The 22529-nt window shown below is 41.3% G+C and overlaps 1 protein-coding gene across 3 annotated transcripts in view; it reads right to left on the bottom strand.

Moving 5' to 3' along the window:
- STK39 (serine/threonine kinase 39) overlaps positions 1 to 22529 on the bottom strand; it is a 307047-nt gene that overhangs the window by 102368 nt on the left and 182150 nt on the right. For all 3 annotated transcript variants that reach the window (XM_061135654.1, XM_061135653.1, XM_061135655.1), the window contains exons 13-14: positions 16947 to 17009; positions 14545 to 14612 (exon numbers count right to left, since the gene is read on the bottom strand). In XM_061135654.1, the coding sequence (XP_060991637.1) occupies positions 14545 to 14612; positions 16947 to 17009 (131 nt within the window). The remainder of the gene's footprint in view (positions 1 to 14544; positions 14613 to 16946; positions 17010 to 22529) is intronic.

The raw sequence follows: 22529 nt of genomic DNA, 5'->3' as shown, positions 1-22529 counted from the left end.
TCACAGTGGGTCTTCCCAGGCGGCACTCGTGGTAGAGAATCTGTCTGAAAATGTGGGAGATACCAGAGATGACTGGAATAGTCCATGGACAAAGGAGCCTAGTGGGCTTACAGTCCATGGGGTCTCAAAAAGTCAGATGTGACTATGCACACACATCTCACAATGAATGGTTTTTCACTCTTCTATTTTTCTTCCCTTACATGACCAAATTTTCCCGAATACAAATCTTCCTTTAGCATGTTCACCAGCAGAAGGATTTTGTAAATGCAAAAGACCGACAGCCTGCACTGCCCTACATTATCTACACTTACACCATGTCCCTGGACCACACCATCAATAACACTGGATTAACATCGTAACACCCAGTCTCCAGCCTAAGCGTATTGTCTCTGTGACTGCAGGAGAGTTACTTAACATCCCTGATCTTTCTTTGCCACCTGTGAGTAGCCAACACAGGATGAAAGGAAAAATTAAATCAGGCAAGTGATGCGACAGTGCTTTTAAAATTTTAAGACACTAGAAACGCTAACTGCTATTTTCATCATCATCTTTGGTGTCTCCTCCAAAATATTTTCAGGTATTCCTGTCACAATATTTAATGATGAGCCTATCATGAAAAACTGTTAAAAGACTACTTAGGTAAAATGTCAATGAGAAGACAGGTAAATATAACAATCCTGTGAGAACACAAGTTTCTAACAGCACTCAGAACGGAGCTGAATAGAGCATGGCCACGGGATCAAGTGGCGACGATCAAGTGGCTGGTTGATCACCATGTTCAACAGACTCAGATTCAAGACCCGTCTCTGCTTCATCTGGACTGGAAGATACTGGTCAAGTAACCCCCATGATTTTACACCTTAATTTTTCACCAGTGAGATATTAGTAACAAGTTGTATAGGCTCTGTGATGATTAAACACGACAAAGCACATATGTGCTTATCTTGGTGCCGGGTCCATCGTAGGAACCCCATCTTTCTGGAGGACCTCACTCACAATACAGCCGAGAGGTGCAACAGCGATTCCAATCCTCAGAGGAAAGGAAATGATCAGAGGAGAATAGTCCAAAAAATTAAGTAAAATGCTAATTATTTTTCATTTAAAGAACAGAATTTCTAATAACTTGGTGCCTGCATAATAATCCATACCACTCTACTGAAAAATGTAGTCTTGTCAGAAATCATTTAAGTCTGTTAAAGCCCATACCAAAGACCAGAGCCTGACAGAGTCTCTGGATTCAACCCAAGCATTATTCTTCTTAAAACGTGAAAGTTGAAAAAAATAAACACTGGTTACTATGGGAACAAGGAGCCCAAAGATAACATTTAGACAAAAGGGCCCTCACCTTCCTTTAACTACCCAGAGCTCTTCTTTTCATCAGTCTTCTTATGCCATTTATCACTTTCTACCTTGTGTTAGAGTCATTTGTGCAGGGTCTGATCTCTCCGCCTACACAGTAAGCTCTTTGAGTGCAGAAACCCTGTCATATTCTTCTTTGGATTTGCAACACAGCCTTGCAAAAGAAAGCCATAAATAAGTAGTTTGTTGAGGGAGGGGGGAAAGAGCATGTACTGCCACAATTGAACACTATGATTAGACTATTTAACCTTTGGGGGAAAAACTAATCAAGCCTCCCAACCACTTAACTAGTAAGAATTATGCAATTAACCCTATGTTAGACTAGAGAATCATTTAAGAGTTCTAATCCCTGCTGCATGATGATAACATGGAATTAGAATTCAGGCATACTGATACTAAAATGGTGAACAACGTTGTTTATAACAGTGTTAGCTTTCTGTATGAAATTATAACAAGCTAAGTCTATACTTCACCCATATCCATGTTCACCTTTTAATAGAAAAACTAAAATAATATTAGTAAGTCAAATTCAGTAATAATGTCATGCTAAAGGATTTCTGTAAAATAAATATCCAATTCTAGAGCTCATTTTCCCCTACAAACAGGAAATCTATTTTGTTGGTGTAGAGGCTTTAATTGACCCATCAAGGTCGAATGGTATTGCTGATTAATAACCAAGTAAATTCATTATTAGCAAATTAATGGAATAGATCAAAGCATCTATGTATCACAACTGTCACAGTTGCCTTCAGCTAAACTAACTGCAACCCACGGGGCTGAGCTGTCAAACCATGAACAGCATCCAACACAAAGGAATTAACAGTTTGACTAATAAGTTTATCATTTTTCCATATCACTGAGCCTGACTCCAAAAAACATGTTTTATGTCAAATATGACTATTCCACTTTATGAAAAATATACTAATGACAAAATATTTGTGCAATGCCTAACTCGAAACAGAAACTGTAATCACATCTACAGACAGTTATATAAATTATGAGGTAGCTCACTTGGTAATTTTCTCCAGTGATGTGTTTAACAGGATTTCCTTATCTTATACCTAATTTTATGATACTCTATTTTTTGACATAACCATACAAGAAATGGCAACTCAATCCAGTGCTCTTGCCTGGAAAATCCCATGGACGGAGGAGACTGGTGGGCTACAGTCCACGGGGTCACAAAGAGTCAGACATGACTGAGCAACTTCACTTACTTACACACAATGGACAAAGAAGCAGAAAAGTACATACATGGAAAAAGAAAAACCTACATGTTAACTATCTCTAGCACTTAACATGGAGATCTAAGGTCTAATCCTTTCTCTCCAATCTTACATATAACGGCTTAGTTTAAAAAGCAAATTAAAGCAATACTATATTTTTCCAAAGAAGAAATTAACCTTTGTCTTCTCAGTCTTTTGCCTATGTGCCTATGATCACCAGAAATGAGTAAAGGAGAAATAAATGTACTCCTTAGTAGCTAAAATGGATTTGTCTTTAATTTACAGAATGTGATGCTTTGAGAATTATTTCTCAGTAAGGTGAGCCTTATCTGGCATCTTGAAGGAAGGAACCATATTCCCAGCAGGTAGGTCTATAAAACGCTACATAAAAAAGAAAGAGCCACCTTTTTAAGAGGTGAAATAGAACCCATATAGTATTAGTTAATACTTGATGAAATGCTGGCTTGAACCGTTATCTACTCACCAGCCTGTGGAGCACGATACACATACATATCATGCCTAAGTAGTCTCAGGGGATAAGAAAGGCAGGCAAACTGCTTCCTGACACCCAGTAGCCATGTGTTGTCTAATGATCCACAAGGGCAGAGTGAGGGTATATTTGTGTGTGCATATAAATGTTTATTTATATATGAACCATATACATATGTCTGAATCTTAAGGTCTAGATGGAAATGCCTAAAAAGGATACAAAGCAGACCATGGATTTTCTCAAATCTGATCTACACTGGCCAGAACAATCTTTTAGCTTCCTCACACAGGCTGCTTTAAGAGACAGCTTGTCGAGCTCAGAACAAAGGGCCTATTGGCAGGGACCAACACTAGATGGCAGATTTTCTCCTTGTACTTTTGCTGTTGGTTCTTAATTTTTACAATGTGTTGGTTTCTAGATGGCAGATTTTGATACGCGATGCCCATGCAACTTTGAAGGTTCTAAGAGAATTCAGACCTATAAGCGGGTGCTGGTGGTAACAGAAGAGGGCAGGAGACCCACCCTGCACACAAGAGATCACTGACGGCAACTCTATGACCCTATTTGTTCCATGATTTACACTCTAAATCTGAAGCCAAGACTCTAAATCCTGCAAGGGTGTGCTTATAGAATCCTCTAGGAATGTTTTTACATGCTGTTACCATTTCAAGGGTAATTACACTCACATGCACACTCATGTTCTGGGTGTGTGTGTGTGCTCAGTTGTTTCAGCTGTGTCCAACTCTTTGCGACCCTGTAGGCCGTAGAGACTGCCAGGCTCCTCTGTCCATGAGATTCTCCAGACAAGAATACTGAAGTTGGGTGCCATGCCGCGCTCTGACGGATCTTCACAACCCAAGGATTTAACCAGTGTCTCGTGCGTCTCCTGCATTGCTGGCAGATACTTTACCGCTGAGCCACCAGGGAAGTCTTTATGTTCAGACATCAGGATAATGTCTATTTCAGGAGCTAAGCTACTAATTCAGTTGAAATTCACAATCTCTACCCTCAAGTGATCACTTACCTAGAGTCAGACATCCTGGAATGTGAAGTCAAGTGGGCCTTTAGGAAGTATCACTTCATAGCTAGTGAAGGTGGTGGAATTCCAGTTGAGCTATTTCAAATCCTGAAAGATGATGCTGTGAAAGTGCTGCACTCAATGCCAGCAAAATTGGAAAAGTCAGCAGTGGTCACAGGACTGGAAAAGGTCACTTTTCATTCCAATCCCAAAGAAAGGCAATGCCAAAGAATGCTCAAACTACCGCACAATTGCACTCATCTCACACACTAGCAAAGTAATGCTCAAAAGTCTCCAAGCCAGGCTTCAACAGTACATGAACTGTGAACTTCCAGATGTTCAAGCTGGATTTAGAAAAGGCAGAGGAACCAGAGACCAAATTGCCAACATCTGCTGGATCATCAAAAAAGCAGAGAGTTCCAGAAAAACATCTATTTCTGCTTTATTGACTATGCCAAGCCTTTGACTATGTGACTCACAACAAACTGGAGAATTCTGAAAGAGATGGGAATACCAGACCACCTGACTGGCCTCTTGAGATCTGCCTCCTGAGAAATCCGTATGCAGGTCAAGAAGCAACAGTTAGAACTGGACATGGACAACAGACTGGTTCAAAATCAATAAAGGGGTACATCAAGGCTGTATATTGTCACCCTGCTTACTTAACTTACATGCAGTGTACATCATGAGAAATGCTGGACTGGATGAAGCACAAGCTGGAATCAAGACTGCCAGGAGAAATATCAATAACCTCAGATATGCAGATGACACCACCCTTATGGCAGAAAGTGAAGAAGAACTAAAGAGCCTCTTGATGAAAGTGAAAGAAGAGAGTGAAAAAGTTGGCTTAAAGCTCAACATTCAGAAAACTAAGATCATGGCATCTGGTCCCATCACTTCATGGCAAATAGATGGGGAAACAGTGACAGACATTATGTTCGGGGGCTCCAAAGTCACTGCAGATGGTGACTGCAGCCATGAAATTAAAAGATGCTTGCTCCTTGGAAGGAAAGTTATGACCAACCTAGACAGCTTATTAAAAACCAGAGACATTACTTTGCCAACAAAGGTCCATCTAGTCAAAGCTATAGTTTTTGTAGTAGTCATGTATGGATGCAAGAGTTGGACCATAAAGAAAGCTGAGTGCCAAAGAATTGATGCTTTTGAACTGTGGTGCTGGAGAAGACTCTTGAGAGTCCCTTGGACTGCAAGGAGATCCAACCAGTCCATCCCAAAGGAAATTAGTCCTGAATATTTGTTGGAAGGACTGATGCTGAAGCTGAAACTCCAATACTTTGGCTACCTGATGCAAAGAACTGACTCACTGGAAAAGACCCTGATGTTGGGACAGATTGAAGGCAGGAGAAGGGGATGATAGACGATGAGATGGTTGGATGGCATCACCGACTCAATGGACATGAGTTTAAGTAAACTCCAGGAGTTGGTGATGGACAGGGAGGCCTGGCATGCTGCAATGGGGTCACAAAGAGTCAGATACGACAGAGTGACTGAAATGAACTGAACCCTCAAGTGATCACCTATTCATGATCACTTGAATAGCCTATTCATCCCACCACATTTCCCTGGTGAATTTACTCTCCAGGTCTCCTACACGACTATCTCATCTCTCCAACCTCAAACATCTTTTCCTTCCTTCCTCTCAAAGATGACATTCCTTACCTTACTGAAAGAACAGAATCAACAGATAAAGACTTCTACAAGTCTGTACCTAAACCCACCCATCTCCTTGCACTTCTGCCTGCCCTCCCATCCCTGTGGCTGCATGTCAAACAGACATCTCTCCATTCTCCTGTCTAAGTCTGACATCTACTCGGATGCCTGGTTATCATCGCTTCCCATCCATCTGAGGACATTAGGCTTACCAATGTCCCTTTTCTCATTTCATTTTCCTACTCTATTGGATCATTTCCACTTAACAAGCTTTAAAAACAACCAACCTCCCTTCATCCTTTATTTTCATCGAGCTATCATCCCACTTCTCTGCTCCCCTGTATGGAAAATTTCTAGAAGAGTCATCCATACTCATAAGTCATCTATCTTTGTTACATCATGCTTTCTCTCGCCACTCTGTCCTGAACCCAGTATTGTAACACAGCCCGGTAAGCTCAAGCCCTTAGCACAGAAGCCATTGCTGTGCATCATTCCTCCACGGCCTGTTGCCAGGCAATGGGTCCGGCCCAGTCATTGGTCAGTGCCTCAGTGGGCCCCACCCACAAGCAACCAACAGTTAAGAAATGACAGTTAGTGAGGGAATTCAGACAACAGTGGTCATGAGGTGGAGAGTGCAGTCAGAGGCAGATCCCGACTTTCTCCCTGAGGCCCTCCAGCTCACCCAACCTGGGGCCAGTAGGTGAGCTGGGGGGCCCAGAGAACAGGCTTGGAGCTGTGTCTTACAGGGCTTCAGAATCCTCACCAAGGCCACCCACCATCTTTGGCCCAGGCCTTGAGGCAGTGGTGAACCTCTCCACCATCCTGGTTTCTGCGACCTAATAGCAGCGGCAGTGTGCCTGGGCCGCAGTCTGTGGGACCTGGTCTCTCCCTTTTGGGTGGCCTGAGGAGCCTAAGGGTCAGTTGGGTTGGATGTCTGGCTCCTTCAGTGATGAAGGCTGGGCAGGATGTGGGAACCTGGCCCTGAAGGAGCTGCCAACTGGGTTCTGCTGCCTCTTGGACAGGACCTTGGTGGGTGAAAGCTGTACCTTGGGATCTCGCCCTTTCTCGTCAGCACAGAGAATAACATTCATTTGCTAGAGATTTATAGGAACATTGTTACTTGACCATGACCTGACTTCAAAAACAAAGGATCTGACACCAGGAAGTCTGCAACAATTAACCACGCCCCTCCCTCATCTTTTTGCTTTTAAAGGGGCTTTGCTGAAACCTTTCAGTAGCTTTGGGGTTCTTAAGGCTCAGAACCATCTCCTTCCATGGCCCTGTGATAAACCTTTCCCTGTTCCAAACTCCACTGTTTTGATATTGTTTGGCCTTAGTATGCATCAGACACAGATCTGGTGATGTTCCATAACACTATCAGGCTTTTGTCTCCAGCACTCCACTGAAATAACTTGCCAAGGTCAAGAATGTGCTGCCTTTTGCCAAATACAATAATGCATTCTCAGTTCCCATTGTACTTGATCTATGAATAACAAGTGATGCAGCTTTCCACTCCTCCTTTCTTGAGACACTTCCTCTGTTTGGCTTCACAAAGTATAAGGCAAAGTGAAAGTCACTCAGTCGCGTCCGACTCTTTGAGACCTCATGGACCACACAGTCCATGGAATTATCCAGGCCAGAATACTGGAGTGGGTAGCTATTCCGTCCTCCAGGAGAATCTTTCTAACCCAGGGCTCGAACCCAGGTCTCTTGCATTGTAGGTGGATTCTTTACCAGATGAGCCACCATTCTCTCCTTGACCTCACCAGCCTGTCCTCACCCATCTGCTGATTGCTCTTTATCCATGCACCACCTGAGTGTGCAAGACCAATTCTGTCTTCACCACTCCCCTCCTACATAAGCTCACGCAATTTTATCACTTTAAAAACTATACGCACTAAACAGTTCTCATATTTATTTATCTTAGCCCAGAAATATATCTCCTTTGAAATCTCAGCTCATGTACCTAAATGCCTACTTGACATTAAATAGATCTCCACTAGATAACTCAAACTGAACATGCAAAACTGAATTCTTGATTCTGCCCCAGGACTGCAACTCTCTTCCCAATCTCAGGAGACAGCAACTCCACTCATTTGTACTTTCCGGCCCAAACCCTGAGTAATCTGCTTGTACTAGAGCACAGTGAGGCCAGCCCTTAGCATGCAGGTATTGCTGCAGGCCATTCCCCTGTGCCCCTTCCCAGGCAATGGTCCCACTCAGCCACAGGTCAGTGCTGCTATGGGCCCCTCCCACAAGTAACTGTCAGTGAGTGACCACCAGGGGTCCTGCTCAGTCACTGGTCCCTGCTGCAGTGGGCCCTGCCCACAAGCAGCCAACTGTCAAAAAGCCACAGTTAGGGGAGTCAGCCAACAGTGGAGTGGAAGCTGTGAGATGGAAAGTGAGGTAAGAGGCAGATCCCAAGCTTTTCCCTGGGGCCCTCCAGCTCATTCAGCCTTGGACCAGCAGGTGAGCGGGGGAGCCTAGGGAACAGGCAGGGGCTGTGTCCTGCAGAGCTCCAGAGCCCTCGTCAGGGCCACCCACTGCCTGGGTCCAGCCCTTGAGGTGACAGCGAACCTTTCCCCCATCCCTGCCTCTGAGACCTAATGGCAGTGGCCGTCTGCAAAGGATACAGTCTGTGGGACCCTACAGGCGGCCCCGGGAACCTGAGGACGAGCTGGGTCCTGGGCTCCTGGCTTCCTCAGCAATGACAGCTGGGCAGGTCTGGGGACCTGGACCTCAGGGAGCTGCCAACTAAGATCAGCCTGCTCTTAGTCAGGATCTGGACCTTGAAGGGGGAAAGCTGTCCCTTTCTTGTCAGGACGGGGACTAACATTCATTTGTTACCCTACCATGACTTGACCTCAAGTACAGAGAATCTGACACCAAGAAGTTTGCAACAACTAATAACAACCCCCCCCCCCCCTCACCTTTTCTATCCAAGGTCTTGACTGAAAGCTTTCAAGGAGTTTGAGGTTTTTTTAAGACATGAGGCACCCATCTCCTTGCATGGTCCTGCAATAAACCTTACTCCAATGTTTTAGCAGTGTCCGGCCTCAATGGGCACACAGACTTGCATTTTGAATAACACTGCGTTTTAATAATCCTGAGTTCTCTCTCCTCCATCCAGAAATCTCCAGATTATTAATCTGTTTATCAGTCGCCACCTCCAATACTCCCCACCCTGGTCCAAGTCAGGTCATCATTTCTTGCACCACAGCAATAGCCTGACAGCAGGCTCTCTGCTTCCACCCTAAGGTCTCTCTATGGGATCTACTCTCCATAAGGTGATCACGGTGCTTATTTTAAAAATTAACTCAGATCATGCAACTCTTCTGCTCACAAACCTTCAATGGTTTTCCATGCACAAACAATGAAATCCAAAGTCTCCACCGCAGGTTACATGGCCCTACATGATTGAGCCCCTGATAATCCTCTGACCTCACTCCCTACCACTCTGGCCACACTAGTTCCCTGGGCTGTTTCTATAACTGCTTATAAAACACACTTCCTGCTCAGAATCTTTGCAATCAGCTTTGCTCTGCCTAAAACTCTCTTGCTCCAAGCAACCTAGTGGCCGATTCATCACTTCTGTCAGAGGTCTGCTCAAATATCCCTTTACTCAGCACTTTTATGGTACGGAGAATTCTATAATGGCCTCCAAGCTTCCTGTCCCCTGGGGTAAATGCCCTGTGTAGTCCTCTCCTCTGAGTGTGACCAGGAGCTTTAAATACAATGGACTCTCGCTCCTGTAATTATGTTACGTTTTATGGCAAAAGTGAAGGGATTTTGCAGATATAATTCAAATTCCAAATCAGTTGATTTTGACTTAATCAAAAAGAGGGTTAATTCTAGAGACTTCACTGGTTGTCCAGAGGTTATGACTCAGCGCTCCCAATGCAGAGGATCCGGGTCTGACCTCATCAGACAACTAGTTCCTGCATGCCACAACTGAAGTTGCAGCTCACAAGCTGCAACCAAGACCCAGTGCAGCCAAATATTTTTTAAAACAGGAGATTATTCTAGATGAGACTGGCTAAATACAGGAGATTATTCTAGATGAGATTGGCTAAATTAGCTGAAAAACCTTTAACAGAGGGACTGAGCCCTTGGAGGGGAGGGGAGTTGGTCTCTGGCTGCCTCTGAAGAAAGTAGTCACGCTTTGAAATGTCTAGACTGGGGTGGCCTACAAGAGCCAAAAAAGGAACCTGCAAGGAACTGAATTCTGCCCACACCCAGATGACCCTGAAAGAAGCCTGTAAGCTCTGGGTGAGCAGGACTTAACTGCAGTCTGGTGAGACATGGCACTCTTCCACAGTCTCCCAGGTAGACTATGTCTGGATTTCTGACCTACAGAAGCTGTGAGATAATAAGCTGACATTGTTTTAAGCCACAAAGTTTTTGGTAACCTGTTACATGGCAGTAGAAAACTAACATGCATTCCTTAATAGAGAATAGCACCATCAGAGTTTCTGGCCTCCTGATGGCAGCTTTTCCTTCAGAGAAATCAAGATATCGTATCAGTAATGCTCCTATTGGACTTGTTCCCTACCTCTAAAATGTAAGCTCCTGGAGGGCAAGAATTTGTCTTCTGTCTCTTCCCTTGTTGCATCACAAGGCTTAGAACAGTGGCATGCACAGGCAGGTACTTGATAAACATTTATAGGATGAATGAGTGTATCTGCTGTTTATGTTTGCATCAGCACAGAGTGATCTCAAAATCTTAATAGCATTTAACTTTTAAGTTTCAAAGGCTATTTCTCAAATTACAGTTGACCTTTAAACAACAGGGATTTGGACTGTGCTGGTCAACTTATATGTGGATTTTTTTTCCAACATACCACAGGACTACACAGCCTATGGTTGGTTAAGTCTGTGGATGTGGAACTGTATATACAGAGGGCCAGCTATAAAGTTAAAAGTGGGTTTTCTACTTTGTTGGGGGTCAATGCCCCTAATCCCCACACTGTTCATGGCTGTATAAGGAGTGCCCTTGAAGGAAACCAACAATATATTCTGGGAGATTCAGGAGTTCTCAAATCAAAAAACAAACAAAAAAATACTAGTATAAATAAATACCCTGGAAACATTTAACAACAAAAAACGATGCATATGAGCAATTAGACATAAACATATGTTTGCTAAAAATAAGTTATATTAAAATTCACTTCCTTTTTTGGGAAAGTATCATTGATGTATCTCACTTTCAGGACACTATTAATGGTCCTTTTACATTAGCCTTCTCAATTGTTAGTTAAATGTTGACTAAAGGCAGTAGAATCAATGGGATTTGATAAAGCAACTATACCAAAAAATACTAATTAATTGCTGAAAGTCATTCAGAAAGCAAATAGTTTCTAAGAGATGCCAGGAAGTTCTGTCCTACTTGAACTGCTGAACACACTGATCAGTGTTTTGAATAAAGACACAAAAGATAGGGTCATCAAACTGACAAGTGATGTATATACAAACACTGTCTCTAATAAAGACAGACACATTGACAGGAGTGACAGGCAAGCAATGAGTCAAAATCAACAGGTCCATTATTATACTGACAAATGGTAAGACATGCACAGAGTTTCAAAACACAAGTAGCAATTCAGAATCAGATTTGGTAGCACTTCAAACGAATTAAAAAAACAACCAAGATTAGAGATTTTTTTTTTTATTTGACTGATAGGTCAATCTAAATTCATTACCAAATTACACAGCTATTTTAAAAGGCAATGAAAACCCGGGCTGATTTAGGAGAAATAAGAGTGTGAACTGTAAAAATGACATGCTATAACTATTGTTCCAGTCTGCTTAGCGCCCACCTGGAGTCCTGCATTTAAATTTGAGTGCTGCATTTAAAAGGGACATGGTTAAACTGGAAAACAGTACCAGGAAAAGAGTAGAGAAGTCAAAGAGGTCTTTCAGTAAACAAAGTTAAATGAATTCCTATCCTGCAGAACTTCTTAGAACCTTTAATATTAATGTTGATGTTCTTTGCGATTTCAAAAAAAAGGTGCGCGTGTGTGTGTGTGTGTGTATGTATGTGAGTGACAGATGGATACGACACATTGTTTCTTAATTTATCTGAACATGGAACTCTTTCTTCATGGAGAATCTTATAACACCAGTGATCTAAGCTGTAAACTCAGGAAAAGCACCACCTAAGCCCAATGTTCAACATCACTAATTATTAGAGAAACACATCAAAACTACAATAAGGTATCACCTCACAGTAGTGAGAATGGCCATCATCAAAAAATCTACAAACAATAAATGCTGGAGAGGGTGTGGAGAAAAGGGGACTCTTTGCACTGCTGGTGGAAATGTAAATTGATACAGCCACAATGGAGAACAATATGGATATTCCTTAAAAAACTAAAACCAGAACTATTACATGACCCAGCAGTCCCACTACTGGACATATACTTTCAGGAAACCATAATTCAAAAAGACACTCACCCCAATGTTCATTTCAGCACTGTTTACAAGAGCTAGGACACGGAAGCAACCTAAATGTCCATCAACAGATGAATGGATAAAGAAGATGTGGTACATATACACAATGGACTATTACTCAGCCATTAAAAGGAATGAGGTTGGGTCATTTGTAGAGACGTGTGGATAGACCTAGAGACCATCATATAGAGTGAAGTAAGTCAGAAATAGAAAAACAAATTTTGTATATTAACACATATATATGAAATCTAAAAAATAGTATAAATGAACCTACTTGCAAAACAGAAATATAGGCACAGACGTAGAGAACTAACGAATGGACACCAGAAGGAGAAGGGGCAGGGTAAGAGGAACAGAGAGATTGGGACTGACGTGTATACACTACAATGCAGGGAACAGATAACCAGTGAGACCCTGCTGTACAGTGCAGAGAATTCTACTCAATGACCTGTGGTGATCTAGATAGGAGAGAATCCGGAAGGGAGGGGACGTGCATGTACAAACGGCTGACTCATGTTACTGTGCGGCAGAAACTACCGCAATGTTGTGATGCAACGATACTCCAATTAAAAAAAATATATATACTAGATGTAGATGAAATGTCAGTAAGGGTAACAAACAAGGAGGAGTCGGAGGGGGATATAGAACTGTATCATGAGAAGCAAGGCCAAAACTATCTTGCCGAGGAAAGGTGAAGAGTAAGCCTGGCAAACAACAAACACGTCTCAGGAAAATGAGGGGATGCAGTTGTTCTATACTGTCCTGGTACCTAGAGCAATACAGTATTTGCAAGGAAGGCTCAAAATATGCATTTCAACACTCCCTTCAGGAGATTTTTATCCAGAGAGCCTGATAGTTGCTCTAAGGGTCAGAAATAGAGCCCAGAACAGGAAGGTCAGCTAAATCTTCAGGAAGATCACTGCAATTAAAGCTTTTTAGTATCACAGGGATGATGGTAGAAACAAGAGTGAGCTGAAGTATGTACTGGTTATATGCTGGTTAACACCCAGCAGGGACATCAAAGAAAAGACACCTGCATTCGTCAAGCAGGAGGTTGGATGACTTCCAACACTGCACTTGCAACACCACACGCTCACGGGACTAGTGTGTAACCTCCACAGTCTCACTCACCCTTATGTCTCAAAGACAAACACGGAGCCCAGCACAGAATGGGTCTCTCAGAAACACCGGTGGAATGTGTGAATAAATGAAGTGAAAAATAAAGGTATCTGGCTCCAAAGTCAAATGAAAAGAGAATGGCTATTTCATTTTTCGGAGATTGCTAAATATGGCAATTGTGAATCACAATCAAGGTTACTCACAAATATAAGGAAACAGTCTTGTAATAATTTCACATCTTGACTTGGAAATCAACTCTGAATTAAATCACACCAAGGGTCGCTGCGAGGTTCCCACAGTAAATATGTGAAAATGCATTGCAGATTGTAAATGACTATCAGAAGGACGGGGTGATTATGGTAATAATAATCCAGCCCAACAGATTATGATAATTCAAAGGGCTGGAAACTAACCTTGAAAATGAAACCACCTTTTATAGCCACAGGTCTGAAAAAGGTCCATTAGCCATGTGTTCTATTGTCAAAGGAGGGCATATTTTAAAACACCTTCAAAAATGTGATGGTGTTCTAATTGACCTGGTAAGTTAAGCTATTTATAGTTAAGTCTAAGCAAATTTCTTCAGTCATGAGACAGCAAATTCTCAACAAAGAATATACATTAAATCGACCTTATCTTTAGAAATTCTTGAAATAGAAAGCTTTCTCTCACTAGATACAAAGACTAGACTGTCAGATACCATATTTGTATCCATTTCCTAGAAGACTGAGGGTTCTTTCAAAATATATCTATCATTTCTCCACAGTGGCTGATCAAACCTGTCACTGAAGAATTTCTGAACAGGCAACTTGTAGTACAAGCAGGGTTTATTTCTGTCAGAGACTGACTGCTGAAGTGTGAAAGAAACTCATTAAAAATCTCTTACTGTGAACTCACATTGTTTAAAACAAAAAAAAAAAAAAAAGAAAAGAAAAGGGAAAAAGAGAAAGAAAAACCCAAGAAAGAAAAAGGAAAAAAGAAAACGAAGGGTACACTGATCCTGCAGATACACTCATATGGTGCTTTTCTTTTTTATTCTTCTTGAGAAAACAATTAGAAAAGAGCAATTAGTCCTGGGAATACAGCCCACACTGACTATTCCAGGAAACCAAATAAGATCATTTTATTTTATGCTAATATTATGAAAAGCTAAGGAAGTAGATTAGAATATTGTACTATAGGAAAAACGACACAAAATAAACAACATTGTTTACCTCAATCTTAAAACGAGGTTTACAGCACAAGAAGCTTCTCTGTAGTCTTCACTAGCATTAGGTAGGCCCTTTAAAAACAAAACAGCCAACAGTTATAAACTCGGGAAACAAATGCATAAAATCATGATAACTGTTGATTCATAAGAGTCCTTTCTTCCTGGAAATTTCAACACTAGGCCTTTTATTATAGGCCTATTATTTGGGCCCATAACACCTCTGTGTGAAGGCTAGAATGATGCTTCTCTCCCATCACAACTGTGGATCTGAATGTTTCATATAGAAAGCCTCAGTAGGAGGATGGGCCCTGTGAACAATTGGTATACACTCCAGTAAGTCCAAAGAAGAAAGATCAGCCACCTAAAGGGGCACCTTGCAACCTGAGCCATGGACTGCATCTACTGGGCCTTGGAGGTGCACAAAGGCTGGGCACTTTAAACCTCAAAGATGCAGAGGAAGAAGGAGCCTAGCAGATGAGGCCAGGGTTTACCTTTCTCACCTACAGTCTGTTTCCTTGAACACAGATCATCAGTCATGAATGCCTCTATTGAATAGGCCCTTCCTACTTTATGAATCCCTGGACATGAGACCTTCCTGTCAGAGTAGAAAAAATAAGGAATTTTTGGTCATGACTTGGCTTTGCTACTGACCAGCTTTGCAACTATGGGCAAGTCATTCTGTGGACGTATTTTCTCATTTACAAAATGGGGATAATATTTGCCTCCAAAGTTTCCTGGGAGAACAAATACTATATATGAAAAGGAGTCCAACATATCATGTTATACAATACTAGGTATCCTAATTCCTTTTTCTGTTTCCTTTATTCTTTGCCTTCTGATCCTTTATTATTTCTACATCTCCTTTTATCATTCAGCCAATCCCTACAATTTATCTCAAGGTGCTATATTAAGTTGCCTGCTAGGTTGCGTCAGTCGTGTCTGACTCTGTGTGACCCCATGGACTGTAGCCTGCCAGGCTCCGCTGTCCATGGGATTCTCCAGGCAAGAATACTGCCATGCATTGTCATTTCGTTCTCCAGGGGAATCTTCCTGACCCAGGGATCGAATCCATGTCTCTTACATCTCCTCCATTGGCAGGCGAGTTCTTTACTTACCACTAGGCCCACTTGGGAAGCTAAGCTGCTTAGTACAATGTAAAGACATAAACTGAATCCTGGCTTCGCCTCTAAGCTGCTGTGCAACCATGGATGAGCCACTTGGCCTCTGCAAATCTTTGCTTCCTCATCTATAAAACAAGGGTCAAAGCCTAGATGTCTGACCTGCAACCATGAAAGCCCATCACTCTATCTCCTCTGCATATGGTTATTTCATAAAATACAGATTGGGTAGAATAGAAATAAATTTAAATGGAATATGCAGATTCAAGGGGGAAATTTGATCACCGGGCTGGTAATACTTAACAGTATAACCACTTTGGGCTTCCCTGGTAGCTCATCTGGTAAAGAATCCATCTGCGATGTAGGAGACCCCAGTTCCATTCCGGGTTGGGAAGATCCCCTGGAGAAGGGATAGGCTACCCACTCCACTATTCTTGGACTTCCCTGGCAGCTCATACAGTGAAGTATCTGCCTGCACTGCAGGAGGCCTGGGTTTGATCCCTGGTTTGGGAAGATCCCTGGAGGAAAGCATGGCAACCCACTCCAGTATTCTTGCCTGGAAAACCCCATGGACAGAGGAGCCTGGCAGGCTACAGTCCATGGGGTCCCAAAGAGTCAGATAGAACTGAGTGACTAAGCACAGCACATAACCACTTTGAGAACCGAAGGGCTTGCTATCAACTACATGGCAAAACCAAAACGGGGGGCCCTACACTGAGTTTGCATCCATAGTCCCTACCCTGGATAGCTCAGCATCCTTCATCAAGACCCAACACAACTCATGGCACACGCGTTCTGTCACATAACTTTTAATACGAACTCATTTCACAGTCACTGAACTATTATTTTTACAAGGAAAGTTGTAGAGATAAATTGGCTCATAAAATTCAAGGATAAAAGAATTACAAAAAAGTCATAGAAATCCAACCAGGAGCAAAGAAAGAAAAGTATCAATTAACTATAATGTTTTGCGACTGGAACCTAGTAGAATGGTGAGTCCTTTTCTGTCCTTTTCCCATTTCACACAGTACCAGCAATTTTGGAAGCAGTCTGGTAATCTGTTCTTGCTTTTGAACCTATCATTTAAAGGTTGGAGGCCCTGAGAGGCATGGTCAATAGGGACAGTCCTCTTTTTTCCATACCCATTAAAAAAGAGAGTTTACAAGCCCCTGCTCTGGAAGCACTACCCTGATTCCGTCTATCGTTCTAAAATGTCAGGCTTTTGGGGTTTTTTTTAAATCTGTCTTCAAAGCATTTCAAACGTAAAATGATGGGCAGAGAACCGTACCTGAGAGTCCTGCACAGACAGGGACCGCGTCTGCTCGGGGAGGCTGCTGGCGTTCACCGCCGCCTGTTAAGAGAGCCAGCATCACCGCACGTTAGGACACCAAAATGGGACATCAAGGTCAGTGTGGTTACATCAAGTCTCAGTTATCAGAGACAAACATCTTACAAAATTTGAGTAATTTTAAAGCACCATTTCCCGGAGTGTGGTCCTTTGACAACCTGCACTGGGATCACCAAGGACACAGCTTAAAGATTCCTGGGCACCACCTGGCCTATGATGCAGAATTTCACTGAGACAGGAGAGAATCTGTATCTTTAATAAGGTGCCCGGGTGACCCTTACGCATCTAGAGAACCACTGAGCTTAAGCGAAAAGGCAGGGACAATTTGGTATTTTAAACTTGATAACAGAAGGATGCTCACGGACCATTTTTTTTTCTTGTTGCACAACTTCATCTCAAGATGGGAGCCCCTTAATGAAAGGATGTTAGGATTGGCACAACTTGCCCCTTTTAATCATTACTTTGAACAATTTATTTGCAGCACTGGATTTCAAAAAATATCTCCCCCAGAAGAGAATCTCGAGTGAGAGATTATATTTTTCCCGCTAAGCTAGACACCTGACCCCAATGTGATACCCCAAATATTTCTACCTCAAGCCCTACTTTTGTGAACTCTGCCCTGGAACAAAACTTGAAAGACACAGCATCTGTGTGTCTTTCACACACATGCTGAAAGAGACACAGCATCAGCAAAGAATGAAAAATGCATGTTATTCCCTAAACTTACTATCAATTCTAAAGCTATCTGAAGTCATCAGAAATTCTTTGTGCCAAGAGTTTTATAAAGTTTGAGCTTAAAAGTTTTGTATGCTTCTGCAAAGATAACTATCAGTAATGAAGAAATAGGGGGAAGTGCACCTGCATCTGCAATTTACTTTGAATTGCATCCAAAATCAAAGATGGACTAACAGACGAATAGACAACTGTGAGATGAAGCAAGTATAGCAATGGCAGAATCGAGGTAATTGCTGGGTAGATGTTCACTATAAAATGCTTTTAATGCGGTCATATTTTGGAAATTTTTCACAGTAAAATGTTGGGGTGAAATGATTATATTAGAAGAACAAATAACCTGTATTTACTAACCAGCCGGAGGACCTTCGCCCACCCCAAATGATTTCTTGTAAAGAATTTTCCAGATTGATTCCACAATCTTCTTTAAAGTTTTTAAAAAATGTATATTGAAGTATAGTTGATTTACAATGTTGTGTTGCTTTCTGATATACAGCGAAGTGATTCAGTTACACATATATATTCTTTTTCATATTCTTCTCTGTTATGGTTTATTACAGGATATTGAATATAGTTCCCTGTGCTATATGGTAGGATCTTATTTATCTATTTTATATATACTAGTGTGTATCTGCTAATCCCAAATTCCTAATTTAACACCCTCCCTCCCACTTTTGGTAATTATAAATTTGTTTTCTATGTCTGCGAGTCTGTATCTGTTTTGTAAATAAGTTGTTGTTTTTTTTTTTTAATGCTTTGGTTTTTGGTCCTGGGGCATGTGGGATCTTAGCTTCCTGACCAGGGATTGAACCCTCACCCCCCTGCATTGGAAGGCAAAGTCTTAACCACTGGACTCCCAGGGAAGTCCAGTAAAAAAGTTCATTCTTAGTTAAGGTTTGAGATACAACCAAAAGCCACATGAGCACCTACAGAATATTCTACCTTTAGTCAAAGAAGGTTTGTAATCTGGAAAATTCTTAATGGCATTTACCACAGGTGACAACTTCTCTTGCCCCTGGGGAGGCCCATCTCCTGCCCTGACCCTTACTCCTGGACCATCAGGGGCAAAGAGAACTACTTAGCTGGACTGGGGGCTGGAACCCCATGCATACCACATAGCCTCACTGTGTAGGTATAACCCTGCATGTGAGAAAAAAACCAGTCTCCAGCCCCCACTGGTATACGAAGTGTGCAGAGATGTACAGGAGTGGTGGGGAGAGAGTGTCCCTGCACAAAATCTCTTCCTTGACAACCAACTCTAGTCTGCTAGAGCTCACCACCACAGATCCCATTCTATCAGTTTAGGGCATGACTTCTGGGTATACATTTTCAAATGTCAAAACTTACAAAAAAGCTAACACATGAAGCAGTTGTCATTCATTAACAGTAAAATATATATTTGTCTATTGGACTTTTTTTTTGCTTTTAAACAGTTCGCTATTAAGACGGACAGTTGAGAAAATGAGTGTTTTTATAGGAAGAGGGAAGAAAAATAATAGATTAATACTGGACACAGCCCTGGAGCCAGGCCTCTGGGACTGAATGAAAGAGGAAAAGATCGTGGAATGGAGAGAAAAAAGTGACAACATCCAGTTTTCTAATTTTTTGTAGCGCTCTGTCTAATCTTCCCATTTTCTGTTTTTAACAATGCCATAACTAAATGCAATGTGTTATCCTGGATTGGATCCTGAGACAGAAAGGGGATGTCAGTGGATAAACCAGGGAAATTCAAATAACATCTGAGATTTAGCAGACAATAACGGAGCACTGACATGACTCAGCGACTCCACAACGACTAACAAAAGATCACTGATGGTTTTTAGTTGTGACAAACGTACCAAGGCTACAAAAGAAATTAACAGTGAAAGGACACAGAGGAGGAATGGATGAGAACTCCAAACTATCTTTGCAGATTTTCTGTTAACCTAAAATCTCTCCAAAGCAAAGGGCTTCTTTTCAGAAATACAGAAGACTTAATTTTAGCCACAACTAGTTAGAAAGCCAGTCACCTGCAAAAAGAACACCTTTTTAGGAAGTGATATCATAAAAACATCCAGTTAAACCCAGCTGTGATGACTACGGCTCAGTACAATCAATTTGGAGGGAGAAATAAAATCTTGGCCTACAACGACAAATGGGTGTAAGACAAACAACATGAGAGCTAACAGGCTTTTGGAAAACGCAATGTCATCAGAAGTAATTTTAAAAAGCTAAAGGCAGTTTTAACAATCATCCAGCGATGCAATGAATTTAGCTTTTACATGGTGTCTAAGCTGTGGTACAATTCACTTACCCTAAATCCACACCAAATGTATTTTCTCTTCAGAATGAAATATCAGAGTTTGGAAACAATGAACCTAGCCTAGACTCTATGACAAAATTCTTCAATATACCTGCTGCAGGCCCTACAGAGCTTCTGTCATCCAATCTGCCCACTTGGCATCACTGCTTTCAATTATTAAGAAAGAGGACAACTTTCCCAAAGGGATTTCTGAAGTGTCACAGTTGTTTGGGAGGAGGAAGGCTTGTTTGAGACTTCTAATAGGCAGATATTTAAAACAAATCTTCAGAGACGTGGAGCACACAACCCTCCCAGATTCCAGTCTGGACTTCTGAATTCAGAGCAGCTGGTGTGATTTTCCTAGTCAGTGATCCTTGATCCTAGCTAGCCACATGTCAGAATCACGTGAGCAGCGTTTTATAAATCAGAATTGCCCCAGACATGACTCCAAACCACCAAATCGTAATTTGATTTGCTGGGCCTAGGGATTTGCATTTTTAAAGCTCTCGGTTTTTCTGATATGGAGTCAGGATTGCAAATCATGTGTTCATGTCACCTAACACATGAATTATTTACTTACTACAAATTAATAATTAATAGTAGGTGACTAAAACTTTGCAAGGCTATTTCTAAAAAATCAGGTTAGGTACACCCTAGGACCAATTTCTCACTGAATTTGGCTATGAATCTCAATAGATAAGTGGTGTAACTCTGCAACTTGACAGTTTACACCAGAATGTCTCATCTCCAAATACAGCCCAGTACCAGGCACATCTACCCAATGCCCCTCTGGCAAATACCCCACCCTGGCCTTCTCAATTTTCTCCAACGAATGCTATTAATATAATAACTGGACATTCTGTCTTATGCTTCCCAGAAAGCCAAACAGTCCCTCACAAAACCAGCATTTCTAAAATGCCCCTCATCTATTGGAGCATCTCAATCTAAATAGGGAACTACTAAGGTTACTTTTTCTAAACTTCAGCTTGATCATAAAACGTCTTCTGTCTCTTCCCCCCTTTCTCACCTATTCATAAATACGATAGAAGTATCCAGACATTTGTTTAGTGTCTGATTTTCAGTACATGGGTGTCTATGTCACCAGCAAAAATGTACAGCATACCTACTAGATGCTAAGGGAAGACAAATATGAATAAAATACCATCCCAGTCACCCAGTGGCTTACAGTCAAGTAAACAACTCAACTGCAATTTAAATGATAAGTATTACTGAAAAGCTTATTAATATGTAAACACAGTGGCATTTCAATGTACCATTTAGTATAGACTAAGCATTTTCCCTCTAAAAGATGTTTAAAGGTAAATGGTACACAGTCTGAACTGTATATAGCTTTCCCCTCTTCCAGTTTTATTGAGGTATAGATGACAAGATATTTAGCATGACACAGCTTTTGATAATAGCAGCTATAAAAATCCAAAGTCAGCAGATTCTATCACAATTCTGTGTACTTATGCTTTATTTATATGTGCACCCTTCAAAATGCATACACAAAAATGTTAATGGAATATAGTCTGTAATAGCAACCTCAATGCTCTCACCAAGAAAGAAATGGTTAAATAAACCATTATGATATGGAATACCCCTCAGCAGTTAAAAGTAAAGAGGCAATTCTATAGCAAGTACTGTGGAAAGATTTCCAAGATACAAGGCAAGATGCAAAATTTTATAGTTTTTATGATCTTAATGTTTTTAAAATGATATGCTAGATTTCTTTATGTACATATTTGTATGTGAACAAACAAGAAAAGTTCTGGAAGAAAACAGTGCAAACTGATAAACTCTGGGAAGACAGGACAGTCACAGGGGTCTGAGGGGCAGCAAGATAAAGTGGTCCCTTAGAGTTATTTCTCTTTAATTCTCCCATACCTTTTACAAGTCTTTATGTCCCTCTTAATAAGGCCTACCCAGATCAACACATTTAAAATTATCAACTCCTACCATACCATACCTCACCCTCTACCCTATTCGATTTTTTTCCCATTACTCCTATTCCATTGTAACAAACCACATAACTTACTTATGAACACTACTGGATATAATTTATCTATTCCCACTGGAATGGAGGCTTCACAAGGACTCTGTTTTCTTCTGTGGTGTATCCCCCAGTGCCTACTAAAACAGTGCACATCATATGCTCATTACACATATTTATATGTATCATTTATATAATTTACTTATATTTGTGGAATAAATTCAACAATTTTAATTTCCTTTATAATAGATTAAAAAATAGTTTTTGCTTCGCATCCAAAAAGCAATTTGGTGTGACTGGCAAATCAGGGGATTACTTTAATTAAAAGCTGAAAGGACACAGGAACCATCATTGGAGAGAATGAACATAGCCATGATACTGAAATGTTAGCCCTGCCGAAAGCAAATAAACAAACAACAAAAAAAGAAACAAACAAAAATGGTGGAAGTTGTGTAACAGCAGGTGGAGCTGGTGACTTCTAAAGTTTGGTAGGAGTGTTTACATTCAAACTAATGTG

The sequence above is a fragment of the Dama dama genome, chromosome 33 (assembly GCF_033118175.1).
Source record: "Dama dama isolate Ldn47 chromosome 33, ASM3311817v1, whole genome shotgun sequence".
Classification (NCBI taxonomy): domain Eukaryota; kingdom Metazoa; phylum Chordata; class Mammalia; order Artiodactyla; family Cervidae; genus Dama; species Dama dama.
This window is presented reverse-complemented; position numbering and strand designations above follow the sequence as displayed.